The sequence below is a fragment of the Chamaea fasciata genome, unplaced genomic scaffold (assembly GCF_029207755.1).
Source record: "Chamaea fasciata isolate MVZ Bird 193981 ecotype frontalis unplaced genomic scaffold, bChaFas1.0.hap1 SCAF_6, whole genome shotgun sequence".
Lineage (NCBI taxonomy): Eukaryota > Metazoa > Chordata > Aves > Passeriformes > Sylviidae > Chamaea > Chamaea fasciata.
The window spans coordinates 37,686,787-37,714,426 of NW_027094091.1; the positions used below are offsets into that span (position 1 = coordinate 37,686,787).

The 27,640-nt window shown below is 35.6% G+C and overlaps 1 protein-coding gene and 1 long non-coding RNA gene across 3 annotated transcripts in view; one reads left to right on the forward strand and one right to left on the reverse strand.

Moving 5' to 3' along the window:
• PALLD (palladin, cytoskeletal associated protein) overlaps positions 1-27,640 on the reverse strand; it is a 182,429-nt gene that overhangs the window by 88,648 nt on the left and 66,141 nt on the right. For both annotated transcript variants that reach the window (XM_066186016.1, XM_066186015.1), the window contains exons 7-9: positions 27,274-27,297; positions 18,704-18,823; positions 17,622-17,934 (exon numbers count right to left, since the gene is read on the reverse strand). In XM_066186016.1, coding sequence (XP_066042113.1) covers positions 17,622-17,934; positions 18,704-18,823; positions 27,274-27,297 — 457 coding nt within the window. The remainder of the gene's footprint in view (positions 1-17,621; positions 17,935-18,703; positions 18,824-27,273; positions 27,298-27,640) is intronic.
• Positions 17,751-19,489, forward strand: LOC136291194 (uncharacterized). Its single transcript, XR_010721455.1, has 3 exons — positions 17,751-17,987; positions 18,538-18,650; positions 18,766-19,489. It is a non-coding gene; the product is annotated as an uncharacterized lncRNA (long non-coding RNA).

The following is a 27,640-nucleotide window of genomic DNA, read 5'->3' on the forward strand; positions in this document are numbered from 1 at the left end:
TATCACTAACATTATCTATTACTGAGAATCCATTAAAAAAACTATGGAAGAAAAAGCAATATAAGCTACAGAAGACTGGAAATATTTCAGACTCCCATCCAAGAAAACTATATTTGCTACAGCAAGTTTAAAATACCTCCTTCACTTGCTAAGACTATGACTTGCTCTGAAATGATTCTTGGCATTAAAAGTTCTTTGAAAGATCAGAGCTGTACAGTACACAGTAAAAACGTTCTTCAAACAGAAATTTTTTTCTAAGGTTTCCATGGAGTATTTGTGGGTCATTTGGTTATTACAACCACCCACTAAAAACAGTAACCCAAAGTGTGAAATTAATCGGTCTAGAAAAAACTGCTGTCTTCCTCCTTCGCCGAGCACGTTTGCAGTGATTTGGATTCAATGTGCCTTGCTTTGGCAGGCTGTCTCAGAGTGAGCTGAACAAACCAGTTCCAAAGAGTCAGCTTCACTCTACCTGAAACATCTTGTATTTTGGTAAAACAAGAGCACATAAAACATTGTTTTAATTTAGACCTACAGAATTTTTTTTTTCATTTAAGAATAGTCATATATAAAAATGACCTTGCAACTATGTACTGCCAAGAAACTCAAATTGCAAATGCACTATTACAGTTTTACATTTTCTGTGCTGCTTTAGCAGCCTTATTTTGTCATAAATAATACTTATCTACATTTATAAGTTGACTTACATACAAAGTTGACTCCAGTTCCAGCAAGCTTAGATTAGGTATCTAAAACCTGACTTCTAACAGATTGTGTGAACTCTGTGTGAAGAATGATCTCTAAATGACCATATGAAATGAGCCTGACCTGTGAAACTCATACTCTACCCCACTGGAGAGATATTGGGTTGTTCAGGTTTGCTCCTAAAAGACAATGATGTAGAGAAGGCAGTTGCAGACACAGTTCTCGGCAATCAAAGTCCAGAAAGGCCCATTTTTAGTAAGTTTGAATCCATGAAGAATTAGAAGTACACAACATCCTAATACTCTTGGAGTAGCAATATGCTGTATCTATTCTATCAATAAACACGGACCTAGTTTGAGGGACGCATCTTCAGCACAACTGTCAAATAAGGAAAAACCAAGAGCAACAGGCAAAAACCCCTTAAAACTAAAATGAACGCAGAAGAATTTTTCAGGTAAATACCAGAAAATCAAAAGTAAACCCACATTTGGCACACCTTATGCCTAGCACAATGACTATCATACACAACTTTTTAGCTGGTGAGACTGAGGTTTCCTCTTGAGTACTGGAAAATATTTTAAAGGAAAAGAATCTTCAAAAAGGATTATCATAGGAATACACACACACACACGTACACTACTACCCAGTATCATAACCACAGATCTAATCAAATTACATTTTAGATAATTTTTATTCATAGAAGGAAGGATCTGATAACCCTATTATTTCCACATTCTGCAAGATGTGTGTAACACCACTGCTCTGAGGACTGGTAAGGAGTATAGCAGGATTTTACTCCAAGCAGCACAAGACTAAGGCATCTTTTGGGAGCTTAGAATTTATGGAAACTTACAGCAGTTTGCAAGCATTCATAAGACATGAAATTATTAGTATCTGAAAAACCCATTCTCCTTACTTTCACATTAATATATACAGCTCATTTCAAAGGGTCTTGCATAAGTCTATCCTTAAAAAAAAAAAGGAAAAGAAAAGAAAAGAAAAGAAAAAGTATTATTTACTTGTGTCAAACAAGAACAAAATCCATTGGAATTTCTGGCTAAAATAAGCTACAGTATAACTGGGTTTTTAAATCTCTTTCCAAGAATCTCCATACACATAGGGTATTAAGTAGATACTCCAGTAAAGCCAAAAAAAATCAGAGTCAAGTCATTGCAAATTAAAATGGGGGTCTGAAAGTTTATGGTTTTATTTGTAATGTTTGACATGGTTTACTAAAACAAAATTTACAAAAATACCTCTGTCTTTTATATTTCTTTGTCTTCATTTATATCAGATGTTTTATGTTTATAATACTTCTTTCTCATTTTAGAGAGAATATTTCTCTCATTCACTTTTTCTGAAGTTTAAGTGAATAACCTTCCTTACAACTACAAATTAAAGCTGTAAAATACTTGGGCTGAAAACTAACTGCTTTCTGACAGCTTCTCAGAAATCTTTTTACCATATCTAGAAAGATATTCTAATTTATGTAGTATACTTAAGTGGTATATAGTAATAACTAGAACTGGTTACAGTGTTTTAAAGTATATGGACTCCCAGACAAATAAAGGCAAGTGGGTACAGGACAACTCACAGAATGTGTGCTTATTTTCAGCAAGGTCAACAACCAACATTCAAAGCTGACAGAATTACTGTCTGAAAACTGGACTCCTAAAAATGTTATTCTGTCCTTAAATAACGCTGTACTGCATTTTCCGTTGGCAAAAAGTTCATATGGTTTCCCAGTGTTTTTTCTGAAACATTCCATGGGTGAGTAAACATGAAATATACAAGTGGTATGCAACAAATTGAGTATAAACAGCTATTTCCTATCCTTAATATTTCCTTTAGTTACAATTATGTTGTCCAAAGCCCCGGTCATTGATTTCACAATGTTTTCACTAAAATCATACTCATACTTATCTGTTTTTACATATTAACCTCTATCTGAAATCCTTACAGAATATCATTATCCACAGCACTGTTTCTAAATGTTGCAGTCCAAATATTGCCTGATCAGGCTTGGCAATCCAGTGCTTGCTCTTTCACTGAGTATAAAAAGGGATTTAGATGTGGCTTCAGCAGAGGTTCTTACCATGTGCATGCCTTTTCAGAAGAATTAGATTTAATCTTTCAAAACTGTTCTTTTGTTCCTCATTCTTGTTCATCATAAAAGACATACTATATGAAGATTTATTAAAGAGGTAAATATTTTCTAAGTTTTTACTTTTATGCCATTCTGATACCAGTATTAATTGTATGATTGTAGTAAAAAAATATAAACAAACACATTTATGTACGTTACATTTTACCAAAAAATTTGAGTTTTCTTCAGCTATAAAATCCTATAAATTGCTGAATGAATATTTTCAATATTTTTACAGAAAAAAACTAAAGGATGATTTGTGAAATTACCACCTGTTCCAGTAACATGAAAGTTTGATATTTATTCTGAATTGTCCTTATCTCATTTTGGAAACAATGCCATCATTTATTTAATGGTTTAAATAGATGTCTATTCTTAGAAGCATCATTTCAGTGAGCTACAATCATTCTTTTTCTCAACTTTAATAACATTATACTTTTCTTAAATAAGGGTCAACCTTGCCTTGCTGGTTCTCTGGAAGAAATCAGAGAGGCTTGTTTAGAAAAGGAATTGACATGCATGCTCTGTCCTGGTCAGAACTGGCAGAACAAACCTCATATAAAAAGCCAGCTACATCAAAGCCTCGGAAGCTCATCCACTTGTATATTTAGCTTACTTTAAAAACAAAACCAAACCAAACCAAACCCCTTTTCTTTGTTCTTTGGCTACTTTTGATGAACTATACTTTGTGCCACATAGAATTTCTTGTGCATTGTTCAGTTAGTTACCAAGCAAAACACCTATGTATCTGTATTCTCTAAGTTCCAATGCTCATATACATATATGTATTAAATCCAGCATGTACTGTATTAAATCCAGTATGCATATGTGTTAAATCAGCACGTATTAAATCCAAGGTTTCAAGCATTTTGAGTTTCAGTTTGACAAATTTATGGAAAGCAACTAGAATACCCTAACAAAGATGACTGAATTCTGTCTTCCACAATTTTGTATCAGTAACTTTCTAGTGATAACTCACTTCTCATTCTGGCACTAGAACAACACGCAGCAAGGCTATTTACAGACTCCTTCAATGTTTTCTTTTTAATACTTACAGAGAATTGGGAGGTATATTTAAAATATCTCTTTACCAATCAGCACAGATGATTACCCTGTTTTGAGTAACTTCTATCTCTGACTCTGGTTAAACTGAAACACTTTCCTGAAAGTCACATTTGATTTTTTTCGCATGAAATCATCCTGTCATTTGTATGCTGATAACTTGGTAGAAATTCATGTGTATCGAGGATAAAACACTTGTCCTATAATGGGTCCTACACTTCTTCACAACAGTCTTCTCTCCACAGAGAGAGGCAGAGAGTCTTAAACGAGGTGTTAATAGCCCCGCTGTAACAGGGTTCTGATTTTAAAAAAAAGGATCCACTGCCAGACGTTGCCTACAACGTGATTCTCCTTATTCTCGGAATATTGTGAGAATTGTATTTAGCACTTCATGATGTAATGAAGTTATAAAATATGTCTGGGGAACACAAAGTTCCAAAATTCATATCTGCAGCATTCTGCAATAAAATACATTACTGCAACTACAGTCAATTATGAAGCTCTATGCAAATTCTAGTGACAGAAAAACTCACATTCTCTCATGCCTCTTGTCTTCCTACTGCAAGGGACAAGTATTCACAAAGGAAAAATAAACAGGACAGAGCAAAAGTACACCCATCAGCATCAGAACTGTAGAGTCCTGTCTCAGGGACGTCAACATATGTACCACGCTATCTCTAATTAAGTTAGCAATTCTTTGTCTTTCATTTACACAAACACATAGAAAGCCGGGGGGTGGGACCAATATAATATTTATCTATACTACAGCAACAGCCAGGCTGGATATCTGTAATTCTGGACATTTATGAAGCAAATTTTTGTGCCCACCCCCCACATATTTTGTTTTGAGTCAGGTGTTGTGTATCCAGGACATCCAGTCCTCTGCTGTGGCATGTCATCAAATTCTCCTGTGACTTTAATGAAGCAAGGAGGAGGCTCATAACATAATCCCAATGGCTGTGGATGCTAAAAGGATGCTTGGCATATTGAGTATTTTTTACTCAGATTTCTAGGGTGTTAGCTGATAACCAGCATCATGTTATGTGTCTTAATGGAAGTTGAAGGCACACAGCTCTGCCTTCAGGGACTGACTTGGCAACTTCACTCACACAAGAATTAACTAGATAACAAAGTCTGGAAATATCACTAAAGACCATTTTAGACTGTGCTGAGAGTTAAGTAAACACGATTAGCAAAGGAACCAAAGGGGTTCCTTTTGGATTGTGAATTTCTATTTCTGACAGAAAACACTGCTTATCTTTCATTACTTTAGGGAGGAAGAGTTAGTTCCCAGTGAGCATTAGAAAAGCAAACAAAAGTTGGAGTGTATCCAAAACTCAAAATTCTAAGCAATTTCAGCCACTGAATAACATCTAAGCCAATATGATAACTATTTCCCTAGGTATTTAAAATACTACAGATATTAATTTAAAAAAGACAAAAATTACACACTTCAGAGGACGTCTCACTTCTGTATAATCTCCAATGACAATTTTATCCTTTAAGCAGTTATGACAATTTATGAATTTTAAAGAAAATAATATGCATGTTGGAGCAATTAGTTTTCAGAAAATAAGATCAGACTCGTACAGTAACGTCTCCCATTCCATATGTTTTGAATATTTAATTATAAAATAAAAAGAATTTTTCTCCAAAGTGACACAATAGAAAACATTACTAGTGAATTCTGAAAGCTGTAAGACAAAGATGCCTCCCATCCTTTAGGTAAAAACAGAAACAAACTGCTGCAATAAAGCTGTTTACACTTGTGACTGCTCGAGCCTTCCCTCTGTATTAACAGGTGATTTTATCAAAGGAAAAGTGCTATCTAGCAGACATTAAACTTTCACAAAACTACAACAGCAGCAATCCATTCCATTATGCTTTACCTTTTGGAATGTTCTGTAGATGCTTCAATTTATTCACCTGTCAGGGAGAATACACTGCTACTGAACCACAAAATTGCATTCTTCAACCAGATCACCACTTGCATAACTACTGCTATCCTTAAAACCTGAAGAGATTCTGCTGAGGTACAAAGTTTGCTTACACAATTCCTGTTATAGAAGCATTCAAGTACTCTGAATGCAGGTTCTCTTTAGGACCCAATAGGCTTTAAGCTTACTTAATCTTATTTCCCTCATTCTCTTCTGAATTAAAAAAATAGTGACATTGCACTGTACTTGCCAGCACAAATAAAAACCAAACAAATCCTTATTTTAAGGAATCAGTTACAGGGGAAATTAAAAAGGAAACAGGTACAGATAGGAAAGGTGAAAAAGTACCAAAGACTTGCACAATGCATTTACTGGCAAGGTACTTTATGAAAGTCCAGGAGATAAACTTAGATAAATTGCCATAAGATCAGTACCTGTTAATGTTTGGCACATATACTGCACACGCACAACACTGTAGAAGAGCATTTACTTCCAGGTTCTATGTCAGTCTCTAACACCAACAGAATGAGCAGAAAATTATATAATGAGCAAGTATCTTCTGCAATCAGCGAGAAATTTTAAATATTATCCCACACACCACTTGTAGGTTCAGATACATTTCTAATATTTTTGTACTTTATTTAGATATATTTAAAACCAGAACTAAGGTTTGGCATGTTAAAGTCACATCTGCCACATTCACAAATTATCATCAGCTTATAATTTGTATGGCAGGTCCTTGGGTAAAACAGCTGGTTTATCACTAAGAAAATATCTTGCCTAGGAATTGACGAAATAGGAACTGCAGGTATATTTTTGTGTGTGTACATTGAGATCATATCCATTTCTGCATGCAGTGGAGAGGAAGTTCTGCTTTTACCAAAATCTTAATCACTATATGTCAGCTCTGAGAAGGCAGTAGAGTTTATAGGTGCTATATGATGTTTTTCATATTAGGAAACTGTAACAGATTATAAGCAATTAGACAGCTACATGTAGAGGGGTTTTTTAGATGGTCAACACACTGTTTCACAGGCATATATTAAAAATATAACAGTAAGAGAGAGAAATCATAAGCACTTGCACAAACCAAGAACATCAGAACAACAAATCAGAACACGATTATGGAAGAACACCATAGGTGAGATTAATAAAGAAACATAATAGATTTTTTACCCAAATAGGTAAGAAAATTCCTTAATTATTCAAACTCTAAGCATACTGTTAAAACAGTCATTTCTAGAAAACTAAATACAGGGCCTTGTAATGTCAGTTCTATTAAAGCAAACAGTAAAAACATTTAATCTTACAAAGAACTCACCAGTTCTCTAAAATAGATTAATCAGAATTTAATTAGAATTTTTACATTAAAAATTTAGGCTTCTATCCAGCCTTTCTCACCCATTGAGAACTTAAGCAATTTGATCTGCATTTTATACATCTGCCAGGATCATGCAAGTATTTAATTCTTCCAAGGAGGAAAATGAATGCAGCAACTCAACAAAACTCACAGAAAATGAATTTCTACAGTAACTCTGTTATTATTGTATTTGAAACTGAAAATATGAGGTTTTCCTCTGACTCAGCTAAGAACTCTTTGAGGCCTTGTGAAGACATGATAATGTAATAAATGCAAAACAGTCCTTATCCTGAATTGGTGAAGCTCATGCTAACAGTGGTTCGTCTGAATTGTCTGAATTGTGAAGACTTTTGCTTGTGAAAACTTTCCATCAGCATGAAAGAAAGAGAGAAAGCGAGAGAGGGGGATGAGAGCATGCATGAGTGAGAAAGCATGAACAATAGCAAGTGAGGAAAGGGAATGAAGGAAAAGCTACTTCAAGCTCTAGTTACTTTAACTTCATTTTTCTATTACAATTATTTTAACAAAAGTATTTGGAAAAGAAACATTTTAGCAATGTCCTTGCCTTAACTGTACTTTTCAAATGTAAGAAAGAGAAATTTTCCCTCTGAATTGTTATTACAATCTCCCATTTGCATTTTTCACTACAGAAATATATCAACAACTGCAACAGGATTTGAGTAAACTACTACCCTTGTAACTAAATCAACTTTAATGAAATTAATGACAGTGAGAGAACAGAAAATCTTTGTAAATTTTCATTACTACTGGACTTAAAATGGTGAGAATTTCAATCATTGTGAATGTCACCATAAAATTTTAACTGAGTAAGCTTCTTCACTCAGTCTAAAATGCTTCTTTTTTTTTTTTTAATATAGTTCCTATCCTTCAATTACTTTATGAATTTGGAAAATTCTGTGATACAGGCATAAGGCAGATGTAACAGAAAATGTTAAATACATTTTAATGCTATGCTGCTGATTTTCCTAAATAGAATTTTCAGCTACCACCATCATTCTCTGGATATCAAATCAGCTTATCATGGATTGATATTTATCAACTGCATAACACAGACACAAATATAGACAATGTCCCATAGAGAACTGGGGATTAAAAAGTCAACGAATCAAAGGTTATTTTAATTGCACTTCCATTTGCAAACATATTTGTCTCATCTGACTTCTTTTATTTTCCTTATTGCATTTCATATTATTTCCTAGGTTGTAGACTTACAGACAATCTTCAGATTTCTGAGGAATCCTGACAGCTAGTGAAAATCTCCAATAAATTTATTGAAAACTATTTTCTGACATGCAATTGAAGCTGCCATTTGTTTTACAGAAAACTCACTTTGTCCAAAATGCAGCATTTAATTAAATTCACATACCACACCAGTTATCTAACTGCAATTAAAAAAGAAAAAGAAAGAAAAAGCTTAGGTATTTTAAAATACTTGAACTGAACAATCCTATGTCTGTTATTTACAGGATTTATCATAGAGAGGTAAGAAGGTGAGACAGGGGGATGGTAAGGAAAATCTTCGTTGACAAACTTTTGCACCTGAGTAAAATGTGAAAAAAAACCCACAGTCCACATATGTTTCTTAAAAAGTTTGCAGAAACAGAAAGAAGATACAAGCAGAAACATTACAGTGGTCAAAGTTGTTAGGGGGAGGGAGAAGGAAAGAGAGAAGGAGGGAAAAAAGAAAATTGGCAACTGTGTCTTTCAAATACATGTAGGAGGACATGGAAAGTGTTTTTAACGGTAAGTCCATAAAATACAGACGAATTCCAGAATCAGGATAATGGAGATAAGAGAAGCAAATTTCAAAGAACATGCAAGAAACTAATATTTTGCCTGCGTAAAGGTTTGTGTAATATGTCACAAAATTGGTCATACAGCCAAATACATAGAATTCCACTTGTACTGAGTTGATGCTTCACATTCCTGAAAAGTAAAGATATTTTATACAGTGCATATTACCAAACACCACAAAGTCCGTGATGAGCAATAACTGTTTTTCAAAAGAAACAAAAATGCAGTGCCTTTGAAAAGTTACAAGAGGGTTGCCAAGATCTCCTCCTGGAAGCAAAAATTTCAGTGTTTACTAGGTGTCCTATTCCATTAGTTTCATATATGTTAATACCTTTTTTTACTAAATACACTGCAGAGTTTGGCAAGGATACCTAAAGGCCTTACATAGGGTAACAGGACGGAATTCTAGAATGCTCCAGACATCAACCAAGTTAGGCTTCCGTGAGTATTTTTTTTTTAGACAAACAGTACATATATACTATATATTATCAAGTCTCCCAAAGGATTAAGAGGGTGATTATATTTCTAGTAAACAACTGTTCTACTTGATACTAAGGCAAATCCTTCATCATCCCCCTGAGACATTTTCTACACCAGTGGTGGAACTATTGTGTGTAAATACAACTAGCCTTTAGCTTTGAGGCCTTTTCTGCCTTCCCTACCACTATTTTCAACCCAAACACTGAACTTCGCCTCTGCAGCCAAATTATAGACCTGTTCTTCCAATTTGGTATTCCTTCTAGGACATAAACAAGGCCTCTGAAAGTGGTCCAATCCCTGTCTCTTACATGGTTTTGTCAGTATTCTATAAAATATCAATTTGTTTCCTCAACAGATATCTACTCAAGCAACACAGCTCCCTCCACTGGATAAGCCTTTTCTGTTCTCACCTCCACAAAACCTCTGAGAGAGCAGTAAGGCTTCCTACGCAAGAATACGGCTGACAGAGCAGGACCTGAAGCACTTGCTCAGTTCTTAGGTCTTCTCTGATATATTTAGTTACCTCTATCGATTCTGTTTATGACAAAAAAATAGCATATGGAAAATCTGTAGCTAAGTTTCATAGCATGCACATTGAACCAGACAAAAGCCAATGCCACTGAGTTCCAACCTCTCATTTTCACCACCAGAAAACATTTCTTAACATGGGGCAGAAAACTTAAACACAGTTAATACAAGTAAATGCAACAGATAATGGCAGATATACCTGAGAACAAGGATGAAAACTTGAAATGACATACAAGAAAAACTTAGTAGTAAAATACACAGACGGGAGAACCATGGAAACCATCAGACAATTGCATCATTTTATTAAAAAAAATCTGGCATATGTTAGAAGGGAACAGAAAAATAATAAAATCAAGTAGTTATGTAACTATATGAGTTTATGATTAAACTTCATGAGCTAGCATCCTGTCCAGCAAGTCTTAATCAAGGATGTGTTCACACTTATGCAGAGCTTTTCTGAAAGCATGGGCATGACCAACTGCAGGTAGACCGGGAGGACTAATTGCAGGTGGTTTCTATGATAAGGAAAGTTCCAAGAACAAGTTTATTAAAGAGTAGGCACTGGGAGTATGAGGGTAGCCAGCACCTGAACTTCTGTTTAACTAAAGTTTAACTTTTATCGAGCTACTTTTTCGGCTATATATTAAAAAACATGCAGTAAATTAGCTATTCAGAAGCTATCCTTGCTAAAATTATCCTCAGATTACCTTCTTTTTTTTATTTCTTGAAGGAAAGAATAATAATTACTAATCAGTCCTCATACTATTGAAGATTTCAGGCCAAAGTCATGTAGCTTTGAAATCCCATTCAAACACAGTAACTATTTAACCCAACTACCATTCACATAATTATGCTTGTCTATCATAGAGAACTGTAGTGTCCATAATACTTGGAAATTCCTGTTATCAAAAGGAACTTTATATTTATCTATCCAGACTCTACCAAACACATTTTCCAAAGAAAATGAGGATTGGCAGAACAAGCTTTGGCCAGTACCTGTCTCAGTCTCATAAACTGATACTGGTTGATCTTTTATTTCAATTTGTTGAATAACTGAACATCACAAAAAGGACAAGCAGATTTTCTAAAATAAATATTGTATTTTTCAGTATCAATCACTTTCCAGGTCATATCTCAGTTGCGTAAGGACTTCCAGTGTCTCATTTTGGATTAGAATACCAAGTGCTGTATGCAGAAGTTTTTTTTTAAATTTCTCAACAGACTTGGGTGCCAAAGGAAGTGACAGTGCAATCTTCTGTTGTATTAAAACCTCTTCGCCTGAATCAGATGGGACCTTTCTCTAGGAAGTCACTCAGAAAACAAAGATGAAAGACATACTGTTTTTGAGACTTTAAAATTTAGGTCTTCCTGAAAACCAAACCCAGAATTATGAACACAATCTGTTTCAGGTTTTTAACTTTGTCTTCTACTTTCTACAGCTGTAGTGAGCAGTCCTGGCAAATGGGTTTAGCTGTATCAAGACAGAGTAAACAAAGGTGGTTCAAAACAAAAACTATATCCCTTCTCACCTACCTTGCTCCTCATAACCAGTATAAGATGATACATTTACAACTTCAGAATTATGTGTAGATTAGATACTTACATGGTCAAGGATGAAAGAATACCATGGGAAATGTGGTTGCAAGCCATATTCAAAGCCATGTAAAAATTAAGTACATATGATGATTAAACTGCAAGGATTAGCATGCAGGGAAGCATTTAATAATTTTGTTTGAGATTTCTATCCTGTAATACCAAGAGAATCCTTGAATATTTCTGCAGGAACTCCCTATCCAAAAGCACACTGAGAACCTCTCAGAAAATGCTGCATTTTAAAAGAACTGACCACTTGGATTTCCTTTGCTTGATCATTTCCAAGTATTAAATCCACCCAGTCATTTAGGCAAGAAGAAAGAACAACAAAAAATCAACAGAAATGTTTAAAAAATCAAAATGCTTCATTTCAATGCTTTTAGTTCACGGTTACCAGAAAACTATCCATAAACTGTTTGCAGATGGATAGTACAACACTTCTGCTGTATTTTCTGGTTCAAAGGTGCATCATAAACTGTTGGCATAGTATTCTACTCAACCTTGTTACAGAAAAAAACAAATTGCCTTAAATACACAATTCACTCCCCACCCTCAACTTTTGTTTTCCTTTTCTTAGAAAAAAGCCCACTCTTGGTACCCGGAGGAACTGGTGGTTCCAGCTGGGAACTGGTGCTAACAAAGGTATGAGAGAGGAAACAGAGCTATAAAGCAACATTCAGGCAGAAAAGAGAGGGAGAACACTCTTGGAGGCACTGAAGATTTTTAAAGTTTAAAGCAGGAGTTTAAACTATAACTGAAAACTTAAAATTCACAGACTCACGCAAGTGGCTGAACTTGTGCACTTGTAACCCACAGAAGACCAACCATATCCTAAGCAGCACCAAAAGAAGCATGACCAGCAGCTTGAGTAAGCTTAGTCTCCCTCCCCTAATCCACTCTTGTGAGCCTCCACCTGCTGTGCTGCATCCAGCTCTGGGATCCCCAATATAAGAACGACAGGGACCTGTTTGAACAAGTCCAGAGAAGACCACAAAGATGCTCAGAGGGCTGGAGCACCTCTCCTGTGAAGATGGGCTGAGAGACCCAGGGTTTTTCAGCCTGGAGAAGTAAAGGTTCTGTCTGGGGAAACCTTTGAGCAGTCCTTCCAGTACCTCAAAGGGGCCTATGGAAATCTGGAGTGGATAGGGCACTTAGTGATAGGACAAGGAGAAATGGCTTTAAACAGAAAAAGGGGAGGTATAGATTAGATACTAGGAAGAAATTCTTTACTGTCAGGGTGGTGAGCCACTGGAAAATGTTGCCCAGAGAAGCTGTTGCATGCACCATCCCTTGAAGCATTTGAGGCCAAGCTGGATGGGGCTTTGAGCAGCCTGGCACAGTGGATGATGTCCTTGCCCATTCCAGGGGGGCTGGAACTAGATAATCCTTAAGGGTCCTTCCAACTGAAACTGTTCTACGACTCTATTAATTTCCCTCATGCCCCTGCTTGTCCTATAAGCTGGATCACTTTCACTGTTAAATTACAAATCTGAAAAAATACCAAAGTCCTGTGTACATACCATGGTGGTGGCACACACAGTACATGTATTTCATGACTGTTTCACAGATATTTGACTTTTCTGCTTAAAATACTGATTAGTGTTTATGTAGGCAGGATGTGCACTTAGGTCTCTCCACCTACCTGGGTCAGAAAATATCAGTGCCAAAAGGAGGAAAAAAACTAAAAAATAAATGTTTCACCTTTAACCTCTCCTGTTTTTCACATCTATTGTTAGAAAGAAATTCCAACTTCTATTGCTGCAGATTTTAAAAGGCTTAAAGTTCATTTGTGATTACCCTTTGACACTATGTTAACAAAGACACAAGTAAAAAGGAAATTTCTCAGCAATAACTGCCACTGGTTTTGGATCATGCTAGTCCTTGATCTGAATTAGGCAATGAAACATGACTTTTAACCTATATTTCGCAACACGTAACACTTCCTATTTCCTCTCTTCTGTCTTCCAGTGGTCTCAGAGATTTTCATAGTGATCCAAGATCACCAAAAAAAGACAACTAACGCCTTGTTTTAAACTTACTGTTATCTACTGCATTCAGTCCACAGGTATGCCAGAAGATAATATAACACTTTTTATTCCTTTTCAGGATTTGCAACTTTTGCATAAGAAACCAGTCTGAGAAAATGGGGAAAAATCCTATTTCTTAGTATATTATCTCATAAAGCCTCCTCTATTTTCATATATTATTTGTTACTAGTAAATTATAAACCGTAGTCCAAATGTCTGTTGATCACTGAAATGGAAATGCTTCACAAAACTTTTCCTTGTTTCTGTTAAAAATGTATTTATATAGAATGAGGAAGAAAAAAGCATTACAAATGAAACATCCATGTATTAATTGTGAAAACAGATGCAGAAAATGCTCTGGACTTGTACTATTATCAAGGGATTAACTTCATGTGCAGTTATCCTGCTTTACATTTTAGCAAATTTAGTTAGCATTAGTTATTTCTACTAAGTTGAAAATATGTGTCGATCAAGGTTTTATTGAGGGTAGACTTTATAGCAAGATAAATATCCAAAGGTCCTTATCAACCTTGAAAGAGCACAGCAGACAAAACAAAAGAAATTGATATGGATGGACCTTTGCTCATGAATGTAAAGTTACACGAATCATTGAACTGTTGCCAATTCTCACATATTGTTTTTCTATCCAGCTCTTCTCAATATACTCTAAACAGTTTCTTACTGCTGGCAGTTATCAAATGCAATTATTATGGAAATTATAAACTTCTTTTAAGCTTATACTCTTTGTGGTCACTGTATATGACAGACTTGAATAACACTCCAACACAAAGAGGCTGAATGTGAGACAACTGCAGAGAAGCTCTCTGGTCAGGAAGCTCTGGCACCGCATTGTAGGTACACTGAGTCTATGAACTTTAAAATGATGGCTTGTAACAAAGCCAACAGACATCATACAGGTACATCCAGTAACCATATGAACACCACCTTTTTTTCTCTTACTGTTTTAACAGACACATGGAAAAAAAATAATATCAAACCACTTGAATTGAAGTTCTTAATTTGAAACCATGGACATGTTATATACAGTTCTACAGAACAGTGTTCTGTCTTTTTGCAGACATTCACACTGAGGATTGTGAGGGGTTTAAGGCAGAACCTTCATGCACAGACTACACACTGAAATTAATATAAACACCATTTGCCTGATTTTGAGAGATGCAAAATATCTTAACATAACATACATTGCTGGGGATCTTCTGAAACCTCATCTATGCATTACACCATTATGGACCGGAGAAGTCCAAGGCACAGTAATAGCTCAACCTCCTCAAATAGGTCACTGCAGCAGAGACCAGAATCACAGAAATCAGGGGGTTTTGTCTCAGTTCAACAGTCCTTTCACTCTACAGAAACTCATGTTGCAAACAAGACATCATGAAATATTGTGTCTTTTAACCATGTTTAGTATTATTGTCCTCTAAATTTCACTTTAGCGAAATATCTGGTGTTAGCTGCTTCCCCAATTCATTTGATACAATTTTTTCCCAGAAATTTTTTATCTTGTCATATTAAACTATTTTAAATAGTCTTAGCACCAAACTGAAACAACAATTGATGATGCCTGAAGGATTATTAAAGTACCTGTAACCACAACCTGAATGTTTTCTAGGACTTTAAAAACACTTTTCAAGCCTGAAAACAACTACAGTAACTCTCTGTGGCAGGTCTGCTCTTGCATTAGACTGAATTGTGATAAATCATTATTTATTGGTGTATGTTACAGCTACATTGCCAAGATGCAAATGTATTTCATACTTCAAGAAGGTACTCAGTCTCTCCTTCTTTTTAAATTAAAAATAAGAATAAAAAACACAAAACCAGCCTATCATTCTCAAACTCTTTGCGATTACTTTCAGTGTTAGCTGAAGAAACTGTTTTCAGAGAGTTCACAGATAAACCTGTTAAGTAATTTATAATTTAAGACAAACTTGAAAATAAAAGATTATTTTGGAAATTTAAAACCAGTCTTCCCGAAAAATAAACCTATTGATGATTTTCAGAAGCATAAAGCTCTCTCCATACTTAACAATTTAGAAGTTTAAATAACCTTTTGAAAAGGTTATAATTAATGTGTTTGTTCTTTTTCCCAGCTAGTATATACTGATGATATTCTGCCACCTAATACTCCATGGACAGATACAACTCCATAGATAACTCTCTCATGGTTGAGAGAGCTACTTTACTACTCAGCTAATTTTAGTGTCATTATTTTGTTCACTTTTACTACGGAAGCAGTTTTCTAAATGCCGAAAGCTGATTTCAAGTCTCCGTAGTCAGACATTTCTTTTTCTCCTCTTGTTGGCACTCTTTCTCTTCCTTATGCTATCACTGTGCTTGGGAGCAAAATACTAAGCTGAGGAGAAGCCAAGACTTCAATTTCTGACAGCAGCACAGACTCACGCTGCCTTTGGCCAAGAAAAACATGTATCTTGACTACAATCAAGATCAGTCTCTTGTGCATCAAGTGTTGTTCATCATAAAATATAGGAATCACGTGTAACTACACTGGGGATTCCAAGGTCATCAATTTGGACATCAGCAACTGAAGGGACTTTTGCAATAGCATCTCTCTCACATCACTGTATTTGATGTTGACTCTGTTTAAAAACAAAACAAATTTTGCACACAGAGCAATGAACATTATACAATGAGAAGTCTTTTACACTACATTCTTTCCCTCATCTCAGGCAGCTTTGCTTCTGATAAAGAAAGCTCAGGGGTGAAATTTCTTTTTTTTTACTGCTCTGCTGGAGCCATTATCTCCTTTCCTCACAAGTGGGTCTCGCAACAGATATACTGGGTACAGGACCACCTGGCTTACTCCATGTCACATATCATACACAAGTTGCCATACTCAGCAACCTCCCTCCCAGACATACAACCACCACCATATATACTGTTATTTCACTACTCTGTCTTTCTAGTTCTTCCACTCCTCCTCCCCTTCTACAGTTGCCACAGACTGCTTAGAATGACAAAAAGCAACTGAAAGAAAAAGTAGTGAGAGTAGAAAGGGAATACTATTGGCTTGCTGCCTCAAATGTGTTTTTGTACATTTAAAGTCAACATGAGTGCTAAAACAACTGCATTTTTATATTTTGCAAGTTTCCTGTAAAAACATGGAATAAAGCAAATGACCTTGCTAAGCCTAAAGACCATGTTTCGTGCTTCTTCTAAAACACATTTTCATAATTTACAATTCCTTCCAACTATTGATGCAAATGAAATAAAGTAGCATTTTAGTTCAGCACACTCCAAATATTCTTGAGGGAGATGGAAAAGAGGAGTCTGCGCAATGTTAAAATCAAACTGTAAGTTAACAGGGAGCATAACATCACTTATGCATAAGGTATCACCATTAACAAAAGGTAAAAAATGTTACTGTAACTTGTTTACCACTCATTTCACTCTCCTTTCCTAGAGCTTTGCCTTCTCAGATTGTTAGCTATAAGAGAGCTATTTTAATCTGGCTAAAAGCAGATACGTGTTATACATAAACATAAGAAATAATAAAAACATTACACACCTGAATATCCACTGATTACACAAACCCAAGCACATACAGAAAAAAAAACAAACCTAACCAGCGCTGAAACAGAAATAGCATCCAAAAATCTCAGGCCACTATGATCCTTAGGTACAGCGAGTAGGGGAAAAAAGGCACAAAGCAACAGCCACTACAATATTACTCTGTGACTTTATCTTAAATCCCTCTAAAGGCATTCGTATATAAAATGTTCTTCCCTTTGATGTAGCACTATGTAAAGAAAACAAGTGTCTCCTGTATTCAGCTCTTTGGCACATAAATCAGAGCAGCAGGAAGACTATTCAAGGGACAGGCACAATGACTGTCCATTTGTCCAATGCTAAATCGCTTCAGGAAAAAAATTGCTGTCAACAAATAACAAGTTTATAGGAAACAAAAAAACCCAAACAAAAATACTCACAGCTTTGGTTTGGCAAGCACAGGTGGTGGCTCCTTTGTGGGTGAAAGCAAGACAGCTGGAGGTGGGATGGATTTATCACCATTTGGCTTGCTGTTAATCATTCCATTTACTCCATGAAGAGGATGAAGGCCATTTGATTTTTCCTCAGGCGAACTGAGCTCTTGTTGAAGGTCTATCACACCAGGTCTCAATTCAGTGCTGTTTGCTTGGTGGATATCTGTAAGTTTCTTAGGAGGAAGCTCAAGAGAGCTAATTTCAACTGGAGGAAGTGGTGAGAAATGATGGAAATCATCACTAGAGCATTCCAAGTTGGCTAAAAGAAATCAAAAAGAATGTCTCTTCAATGAGTCATAGACCATGTACATGGTAAGTACAAGATGTATTTTCAGTTTTTTAAAGGTGAATGTCTTTAGTTTTATGAAGGTATTTTTCCAGCCCTCCTATTGATAATTTATGCTGAATTAGATACATGGGTGGCTATTAATTTTCTGAGTTTACCCCATGCAAAAGGCACAACTAGAAACCTTACAAATCTCTCTAAATCTATTTCAGGAGTCAAGGCACTAACTGAGATTGGCAAGTATGGACAACAATAGTTAAAACAGGACTTCCTGGAGTTTCAGGATCACTGAGGAACAAATAATTTTAAAATGTTGAAGAATGCATGTATACATGGCAAGTTTGCAATGGCAGCTGGGTTAGTGCATCCCATGACTGTATTTGGAAACATATCACAAAACTAAACACACCATGTTACAGTGTTTTATTTTGCAGAAGGACACCTTTAGTAGCATAATTTCATCTCTTTAATTTTGCCTCTGCTGACATCTAGTCTTGAACCCCAATGCTTAAGATATGCCAGGCCTGTGGCAGAATTTTAAAAATGTATTTCGCTTTAATAAAAATATTAAAACAGGAAATGAACAAAAGAAGCATCCAGTTTGCTTTATATGAATGCGCTGAGCTTGACAAACCCCGTACCTTACAGCAGCTATTTTCCACAAAGAAAGCAGACTGACAACTTCACAGGTAAATTAATTATTTAAGATTTATGACTAAAAGCTCCTTTCTCTGTCACATACCTGAGCAGACAGTTAGTTGTGCACTGCTTGTTACTGAACCATGTTCATTTGTTGCTGTGCAGGTGAAAATTCCTGAATCTTCAGGAAAAGTTTCTGCTATTACAAGTGTACATATCTCTTCTGGAAATAAACAGGAAAAGAAAGTGCATCATAAACTATTTAAAGTACCAGGTCGTGTTTTTCGCACTGTGTGTTAAAAGGACACCAGAAAGTAGACTTTTACAAAGAAGTACCGGGAGAATTGCAGAAGAGCTTCCAACATAAATGGCTTTAAGGAAAATCACTTCATGTCCGAAAGAAGTAAATTCATCAAGCTAAGTTTTCAAAACTAGCTCGAACAGTAATTTTGCAGTTACAAGTCTGTGCAGTCATTTTACACACTCAGTGTTTTTAATGCAGGATAGTACTAATTAACACAAATTAATCTAATGGTTTCCAGAAACAATTATCTTTGCAAGCTTTTTTTGTGTCTCTAAATAACACAATCAGCACAAATGTTAAACAATTTTTTCTTTCTTTCTCTGATTTTTTCCCCTGTATTTAATGCAACATTCAAATAAAATCCCATTCCCAGTAAAACTAGAAAACATTTTATCACCACTTCCAGTTAGCTCCTCTGTATATACTAACCAGAATTTAAAACTCCAGATGCATAAATATTCCCCTTTTGCAAAGTTTGGGAAAATAATTTTTGTCTCTGTCTTCACAGCAGTGAGAATGGATGCATTAAAAATATAATAAAAAACAGTCTCCTCCAAAACTCTTCAGAATGCTGTGACAGACATATTCTGTAGCTGTTTTAAATTTGTTCATTCTACTTGATAAGCCACGGTATATACTTTGATTATACCAGGGCTTCTGTCAGAAAACTTGTGTAACAGATTTTAGGTTGGGTCTAACAGTAATACTAAATTTATCTTATCCATTTATAATGGGCACCCTTAACTGTTTAGGCATATTTTTCCAGTTTCTTCAAAGAAGTCACTTTATCTCTATTTGTAAGGGTACATTGTTTTTACAGAGATGTCATAGTACAGATAATTTAAATAATCCTACTATTTACACAACATCCAGATATCATTTTATACTTGGACAATTCTACATTGTGTGTCTCCTTAATTAATTCAGAGTTTCTTTTGTTTATGCTGATTTTTTAATCTCAAAACCAAAGCAGAGAAGTTTTATAACATTCAGTTTAATTAAAAAAAAAAAAAAAAGAAAAATAAATTTTGCAATTTGGATGCTTACACACAATCCCATATATTACCACAAAATCAGCTAATAAAAGCAATGGAGTAAAATGAGGAAAAAGTACTTTAGAATTTAATAACTTCCATATGAAAATTATTCTGTAGAAGAAGTTCAGTAAGGTCAACTTCACTTCTTATAGTTCAAATAAGGAAAACATTTTCAAATAGTGCTTGTTTGGTTTTGGTTATTTCCCCCTGTGGAATGACAGACCACTGTCTCATTTAGACAGTTAACAAAAAAGTTATGAAATTTTTCCAATTATAAATGACAATGTGTCCAAAAACTTCCTATACTGGAAATGGGCTAAAAATGAATGACTGACTAAATATTTGGCTCAGAGCTGCTTTTCAGACAGCAGAACATGTCTTTTTTTTTGGCAACACAAACCAGTCATTCTGTGTAGCTGCAAGAGTCATGTCTGGTAATACTGTAGCACGTTGGATCTTATCTAACACAGATGAAGATTAATGACTCACGAAAGGTCTTATCAGGAGAGTAATGGGTAACACAAGCTAGTTTTTGAACTACTGAGATCAGCTTTTTTTAGAGCCTTGGTGTGTCATAAGCAGTTGAAGCTGTATTGTTAACCACACGTGCGTACTCCTGGACCGAACTGACCCTGGGGACGTAATCTTATACAGGCAGCATTCTAGTTTCCTCTTCATTTAACAGCAGAATGCTGAAAGGTGGGTATTCCAGAGCTGCAAAAGATCACTCTACCAGGCTAAGAATTGCTCTCTGAACAAGGGCAAAGGCACTATAAAACACAGCAACCAGCAGAAGTCCTACTATTAGAACAGCAGAGCTAATTAATGCATAACATTCTTCCAGCTTTTTAAGTGTGCAAAATGATCACATGAGAAGAGTCAATCGTCACTCTTCAGTGACAAAAGAATTCTAACAGATTCTACAATTATGTGCTTTGTTTACCGAGGAGGTATGTTTTAAAAGTATACATGGTAGATTGTGGCAATCTTTCTAAAAAAATTTCAAAGTAAATTAATGATGAAAATAACCAAAGATTAAAATTTAGTCTTTTCGACCAGATGAACAAACTGCAAGACATTTGTGATCAATCACAATTGATCAATCACAAAGAAAACTGGCTAAACTAAAAACATGAAAATCCTAAGAACAAATCAAAAGGCAGCATGGGCAAAAAGCATGTGTGAACAACACACTGCCGTCTTCTTTATGGATTTTCCTCTTCCAAGCCAAGAATCAGTCACCTCCAGCTCCTTGCTAAAAGGCTTACTACTGTGGAACACATAGAAATGAAATACTAATTTGGCAAAAGAAAGGTTCTTTCAAGATTTCCATAACACACTCTGGATAAACTCAGTGTTCTGAGTGTATTTCTACCTTTACATCCTGACTCACATAATTATTTTACTTTCTGGTACTGTGGTAAGCAGAATAGGAAGATTTGACGGAAATAAAGTCTGTTCTACTTCCCGGTGATCATCAGCTGACAAGTAACTTCATCACAGAAATGTGTTCCAGAAAGCAGCTCTGAAATGCTGTTCTCAGGACTTTAAAACATATTTAACACTTGACTAAATGAATACAAAAGCATTCTGTTCACTGAAACATGTAAAATGCTTAGGCATGCAAGTACTTGACTGTTTTGTCAGTTATTTAGAGAGAAAGATTACATTTTACAGAGCAATTATTTCCCTTTATGATTCATGAGTCCATTAGGAAGAATAAACTTTGCTAAGACAGAAAACTGTTGCATTTTAACAAATTTTATTACTGGCAACGTGTTTACTTCAGAATGTTTCTCTGTATTACATTAAAGGTAGAGAAGTTCTTATATCTGCACCTTCATCTCTGAATGTGACCATTATCTTCCTCCACTGTAACACACACACAGCTGGGGAAATAAGCACAGTTCTTTGCTAGGTGGCTGTTCATTTCAATGCAATGAACAGAGCAATTTCCATAGCTGTAGGTTCAAAGCCGTAAGTTTTCTGATACACAGAGACAGTGGGGAGTCACAGTTGCGGTTTCCCGGTAAAAACCCAACAAAACAGAACTCTGCCAACTTGGAGACAACTTGTGTCTAATTCTCCCTCATGTTTCACAAGTGTTTAACTCCAGTTTAACTCAAAGCAATAGGCCCACCAGGTTACTTCTCATCTAGGTATCTGCAAATTTTTTATATAAAGAGAATAGAGAAGTGTGAAAATAGAGAAGAATATGCAGAGTAGCATAATAAATGGTAGTACAGCAGACCTGTAGATGCCTTAACATAACAAAAAAAAAAGTATTCAATTTGCAGATTTCTGATGATCACTATCGCATATACATTTACCCAGCCAGACAGCAGTTATGGCTTATTGTCACTCTGGCTTTGTGTCACTCAAGGAATGAAGAGTACGGGTTTTAGAAGACGCACAAAACTGACTATGTCTAGCACTTACAAAAGACTGATACGAAAACTGAACAACTGCAAATGTGATTGGGAGCAACAAAATGCAGTTTTGGGGTGGAGAGCCTAGGTCACACGATACATCATCAATAACCAAGATGTTTGCTATCTAGCCAGATTGGGTACAATAAATGGGAACACTGCTTTAGCAAGAAAAAATTCAGCCCGTAAAACACTGTTCAGGTTTGAGGAGAAATTAATCCATTTATCACCGTCAAGGAAAGGTTTATACTAAAGCTTACCCTAAGGTAGTTATGATACTGTAGATGCCTAAGCCACCTAATTTGAAGTTAAGTTAGGTACATACATCAAGGCTAGAATGAAGGCATTCAGCAACATAGCTGTGAATACTACTGCACTCCAAACAGCTTAATTTAAAGGTTTCCAATCAGAGAGGAATGAGAGTATTTTTTTTTTTAAATCACATAGTACAAAACAGATCAGATGTTGACTTTGAATTTGGAAGCATCAACAAGCAAGGACAGTTGTAGCTGTCAGACTTAACATGTGGTCACTGATAGGAACAGAATTCTATAGCAATCTTAGGAGCACAGAGTACAATTGAAAATTTAATTGACAAGCAATAATATGTGAGTTGATCAGGCCACCTTAAATCAAGGGCAATTTTAGCCTATTTTCATTTTTTCTCTTAATCTGGCTTCTTGAGATGTGGCTTATAGCAGATTGCTCTCTCCAAGGCTTTGTTTGCTTCTCAGCAATGAAAGACAGATCCTTAGTCGTAATTTTCTTGTTTTCACTAACAAGTGCAAGGATCTGCCATGCCAGCTAACCTACTAAAGCTTCTATGTTTTGAATTTCATCAGCTACCAGAAAGGTGATTTTCTTGGTGCAGGGAAGCTGTAAGGATTTCTGTAACATTTGCCACATATTTTCAGATTCAAACGTTACATAGAAACTGGGGGGGGGGATTTCTAAAGGAGTTACTTACTAGAGTGGAGACTCTGGAACAGAGCAGTTAAACAGGAAACAAGAAAGCATAATCCAAGAGAAGTGATGACTATCTTTTGAGACGTGTTTGGTGAACATACACAGTATTGTGCTTAGGAAAAAACCACCATGTATATGTGGCAATTCCCTGGCAATTTAAGCAAAATTACTTCATACAGTTTTCTTCTTACATGCCGTTAGACAATTGTTCTAATGTAATTCAATACAGTTTGTGGCTGTCTCCAGACAGCTGAGTAATGGTCAAAATATCAACAGCTGGCAAGTGATTCCATGGGATTTTTCATTCTCAGGCAGCCTGTGTTTGAAGGATTCAATCAGTATAAAGTCAAAATGTCCAAGAAAGAAGTACAGAACAGGTAATTTGACAAACTGTGATGTTGGCTTAAAGTAATTTGACTAGCTATTAATTTACAAAGCAGTCTGGAGGGATTTGCAATGCAAACTGATTTCTGTCTAGACAGAAAAAGGAGTGCAAAACACATTAGAGTAGATAGAGTGTAACAAAAGAAAAAAAAAAGTAGCCCCCCTTTGCTTCTTAGTTTCTTACCTGCATGAGTTCATGGAATATTTTTCCTTTAAATCATTAGTACTGACCTATCAAAGGACAACCAATGTTACCGAGTGCTATAAAGTGTTTATTGATGGTCGGACTTTGGTTGACAATCAGCAATTATAGCCACACTACAGCTTGTTACAATTTATGTAAAATTCCATGGATGTTTTACACTTGGAAAAATTTTTAGAAAACACATCCATCTTTCAAAATTCTGAATAATTATCTTGAATATGCACATTTCCCTATCAATCTTGCATATATTAACCATCTGCATTGAATAGCAGTTATGTGTTAGCTCATGAAAAATTTCCTCTGAAGGCATTGTTTAGTCTGGCTTCTAAGAGTATGAATTACATCACAAACCAGTGCTGCATCTATTACATTTCTGATACCCATATCCAGCTTCCTGTTAAGATTCTTCATTACATCCTAAAACCCAGTGTTACTTATTACCACTGGTACTACTAATATACAAAACATTGCTCATTATTTATGCCAAAAGAAAATATTTACATTTTGTCCCAAACTTTATTTACATTCCCTTTTCATGCAGTGTCAATTCCTACACAAATAAGCCATTAAGTGTACTGTCATTAATTTTTGTAGTGTGTAGGACACTGCATTATATAAGATACTACATTGTTTAATAGGGCCTAGTAGGAAAAGGTAAGTGCACAAAACTTAAGGGATAGTGTAGTGCTTAGCTCAATGAAACCAGGAAGAACAAAATACCAAACAGAAATTCTTTCACAGACTGAAAGCACAGGAAGGTGCTCACAAATATATATTGCAACATAATTAAAAGCATGAAAAAAGAAATAATCCAACAACAAACCAGCCAGACTGCAGTCAGGCATTCACTACTGTTACGTCTATAAAACTGCAACAATACCAAAACAGAGATGTCTTCCTATTCTTGTCTTGCCAACTCTCTTGAGATTGGCATGAGATACATCAGCATTAAATAACTTTTCTGTACTTGAGAAGACTCAAGAAATGCACCTTTCATCTAAGAATCCACTCCCCAGTACCCTTTAGAAGACTTCAGGTATCTCCTCTCAGGGTCTGCAAGCTACCCAGAAATGGGAAGGACAATATTCAGCAGTTTCAACATAACAGTGCAGGTATGTGAGAGGGCTGGTGTAGGAATGATGTCTTTGGACTCAGAATCTCACCTTCTATTTCATACTTCAGGTAGCAGTTATGAAAGCAAAGTTGACAGTTTTGTGAATTAATATCAACATTCTTACTTCTTCCACAGCATTAACTGTCAGAGAGGCTATACGAATTGCAACTAACAATATGAAAATTAGTTGTTCATGAAGAAAAATATCTTCTTGAAAGAAGCATAAAAATGGTTTCCTTTGTACTCAACTATTTACACAAAGGAAACCTTTTCTTTCTAGCAAAAAAGTGCTTCTCCTTTCTACTAGATGATGGTGCATTCTTGTTCTAAAATATTTAGTTCATCTAACATTACATGCATTAGGTTTATGGAAGAGGGTGAAAGGGTAAAAAAAATTACCAAAATGAAGCAAATATTCATGACTGTGAGTTTCGACAGAAGAATCTAAAATTGGTTACTAAAAACTCTAAGATCGGCTGGTAAATTTATACTTAAGAACTTGTGTGTAAAATTTCACTCCTTTCAGATCTATCAATCATGTTAAAGGACTAACCAAACACAGTTCAAGTGATTTTCAAGAAAAGAAGCTCCAAGTGAGAATGAGCCAGATATACTAGGTATGATTTTGATGATGTTGGTAGATTAAATCTAGAAAAGATCTTGCTACTTTGACAGGAGAAATGTTCCTCTGAGAAGGGGAAAAAAAGTCAACCTATTGATCAGATTGTTTCTTCTTTTAAAGATATCAAGAAAACAGCTAAACTGGGAGACTTAGTCTGTCTCTCATACAGGAGAATGTTCTAAGAAAGATAAAGATAAAGAATTAAACATATTTCAGCACAAACCTGTTGTCCTTTATTTATTTTCATATCCAAAGGCTTGATATGAAACTGAAACTCTTTTGAAACTGTTTTGTACCCTAACTTAAAATATTTAAACCTTAAAGTTTGTCTTATGATTATAAAATAGTAATAGCCCATTGCTAGCACTTGGACATGTTTTAATTCCTCATTAGAGGTTAATTTGGTTTTCCAATATTCTCCTTTCCTTCACATGGCTTCAAGTCTCCACAAATCAGATCATTCAGTCACACGTATTCAGGGCATCATCTAATACCAGAGCTGAAGATGTTGCACACCATGATAAACTTCATTAACTGTTAGGATAGAGGATGCACACACATGTGTGTGTGTAATCTATATGTAAAATGGACATGAGTCAAAATAGGTGTGTAACAATATTGTGAAGTAGCATGAAAATTAGTGAATAGCTGACAAAGAAAAGATTTTTCCCTCTTTCCTTCCTCTCATTTCCATGAAAATTAAAAGAAAGCTGCATTTTTCCTAGCCTGTATCCTCATAGTCACTGTGATGCTTTACAAGTCTCTCTCAGCTGCTAGGTCTGTCCTGCCTGTCAGTTCAACTCCTCAGAGTTTAAAACATCCCCCAACTGCTAACATCCTTCAGAGACACTCTTTGGAAATACTCTGATCCTAGATAGAAAACTTTTCAGGTTTTTTCAGTGTCATAATTAAAACTCTCTCTAAATTCAAGAATATTCAAGCACAACTGGCCACCCTTCTTAAAGCAAAGTAAGACTGTATTGCTGTCTTCTCTTCTACATGTTTGACTTAGAAACAGTAAAGAACGTTCTCAGTTTTTTAGCGTCCACTTACTATTCAAGAATCTCCCCCAGTATATAATGATATACAATGGGAAAATTAAGCAGACAGAGAAAACCTGCAGCTGGAAGCATGCTCTTTTCTTGTTGAAATCTAGGACTTTTATCTTGTGAATAGGCTAGAAAAATTCAGTCAGTGCCTCTTTTTAAATTATTATTATTTAAATTTTATTTCAAGGATCAGGTTTTACTTGTGTTTAAGACACATCACATCTGCCAACCTGGATTGGTAAAACTAGCACTTAGTGGTTGGGTGTTACGTAGTTCTTTAGATCACCATTTGGGTAATGGAATGTTGTGGGACTTGTCCCTTTTCCCTCAGTAGCATGCAAACCATTTACTCTCCTTGCTGGTCTAAATGGAATTTACTGTTTAACTAATAAAGGAATTGATGTAAAGGACAGAGTACAGTATGGGAGGTGTGATAAAGCAGCATTGTCTTTAAGGGGGTTTCAATTTACCAATGTTCAGCAGAAACACTTTTCTATTTATGGCTTCAGTACAAACTCAAAGAGCTAGTGAATCAAGAGATTATTTTTTCATATGATTCTTACCAGGTTCAGTTGCAGATCGTGGCTCTGCATATCACATCATAGGGAGGGAAAACAGACAAGAAAAATTATATTAGAGATTACATAAATAAATATCAGTGTACTGAATGAACATATTACATTGAAATAACGTAAATAAGTAGAGAACTTGTGCAGACGTTACAAAATCAACAAGATTTAAATGGTTTGTCAGTAGCAGCAGTTCAGTTATTACTTCTAGCCAACAGAACTGAAATGGGAAGAGGAAAAGACTCTGTCCAAAACTGAATCCTGACAGACTAATCTCATGATTTTTTTCCATCCTGTATTAAAAGCAGCCACTTCAGATTATTGCCTCAACTGGTTTTGGCTGAGTGGAGCTGTGCCAGAT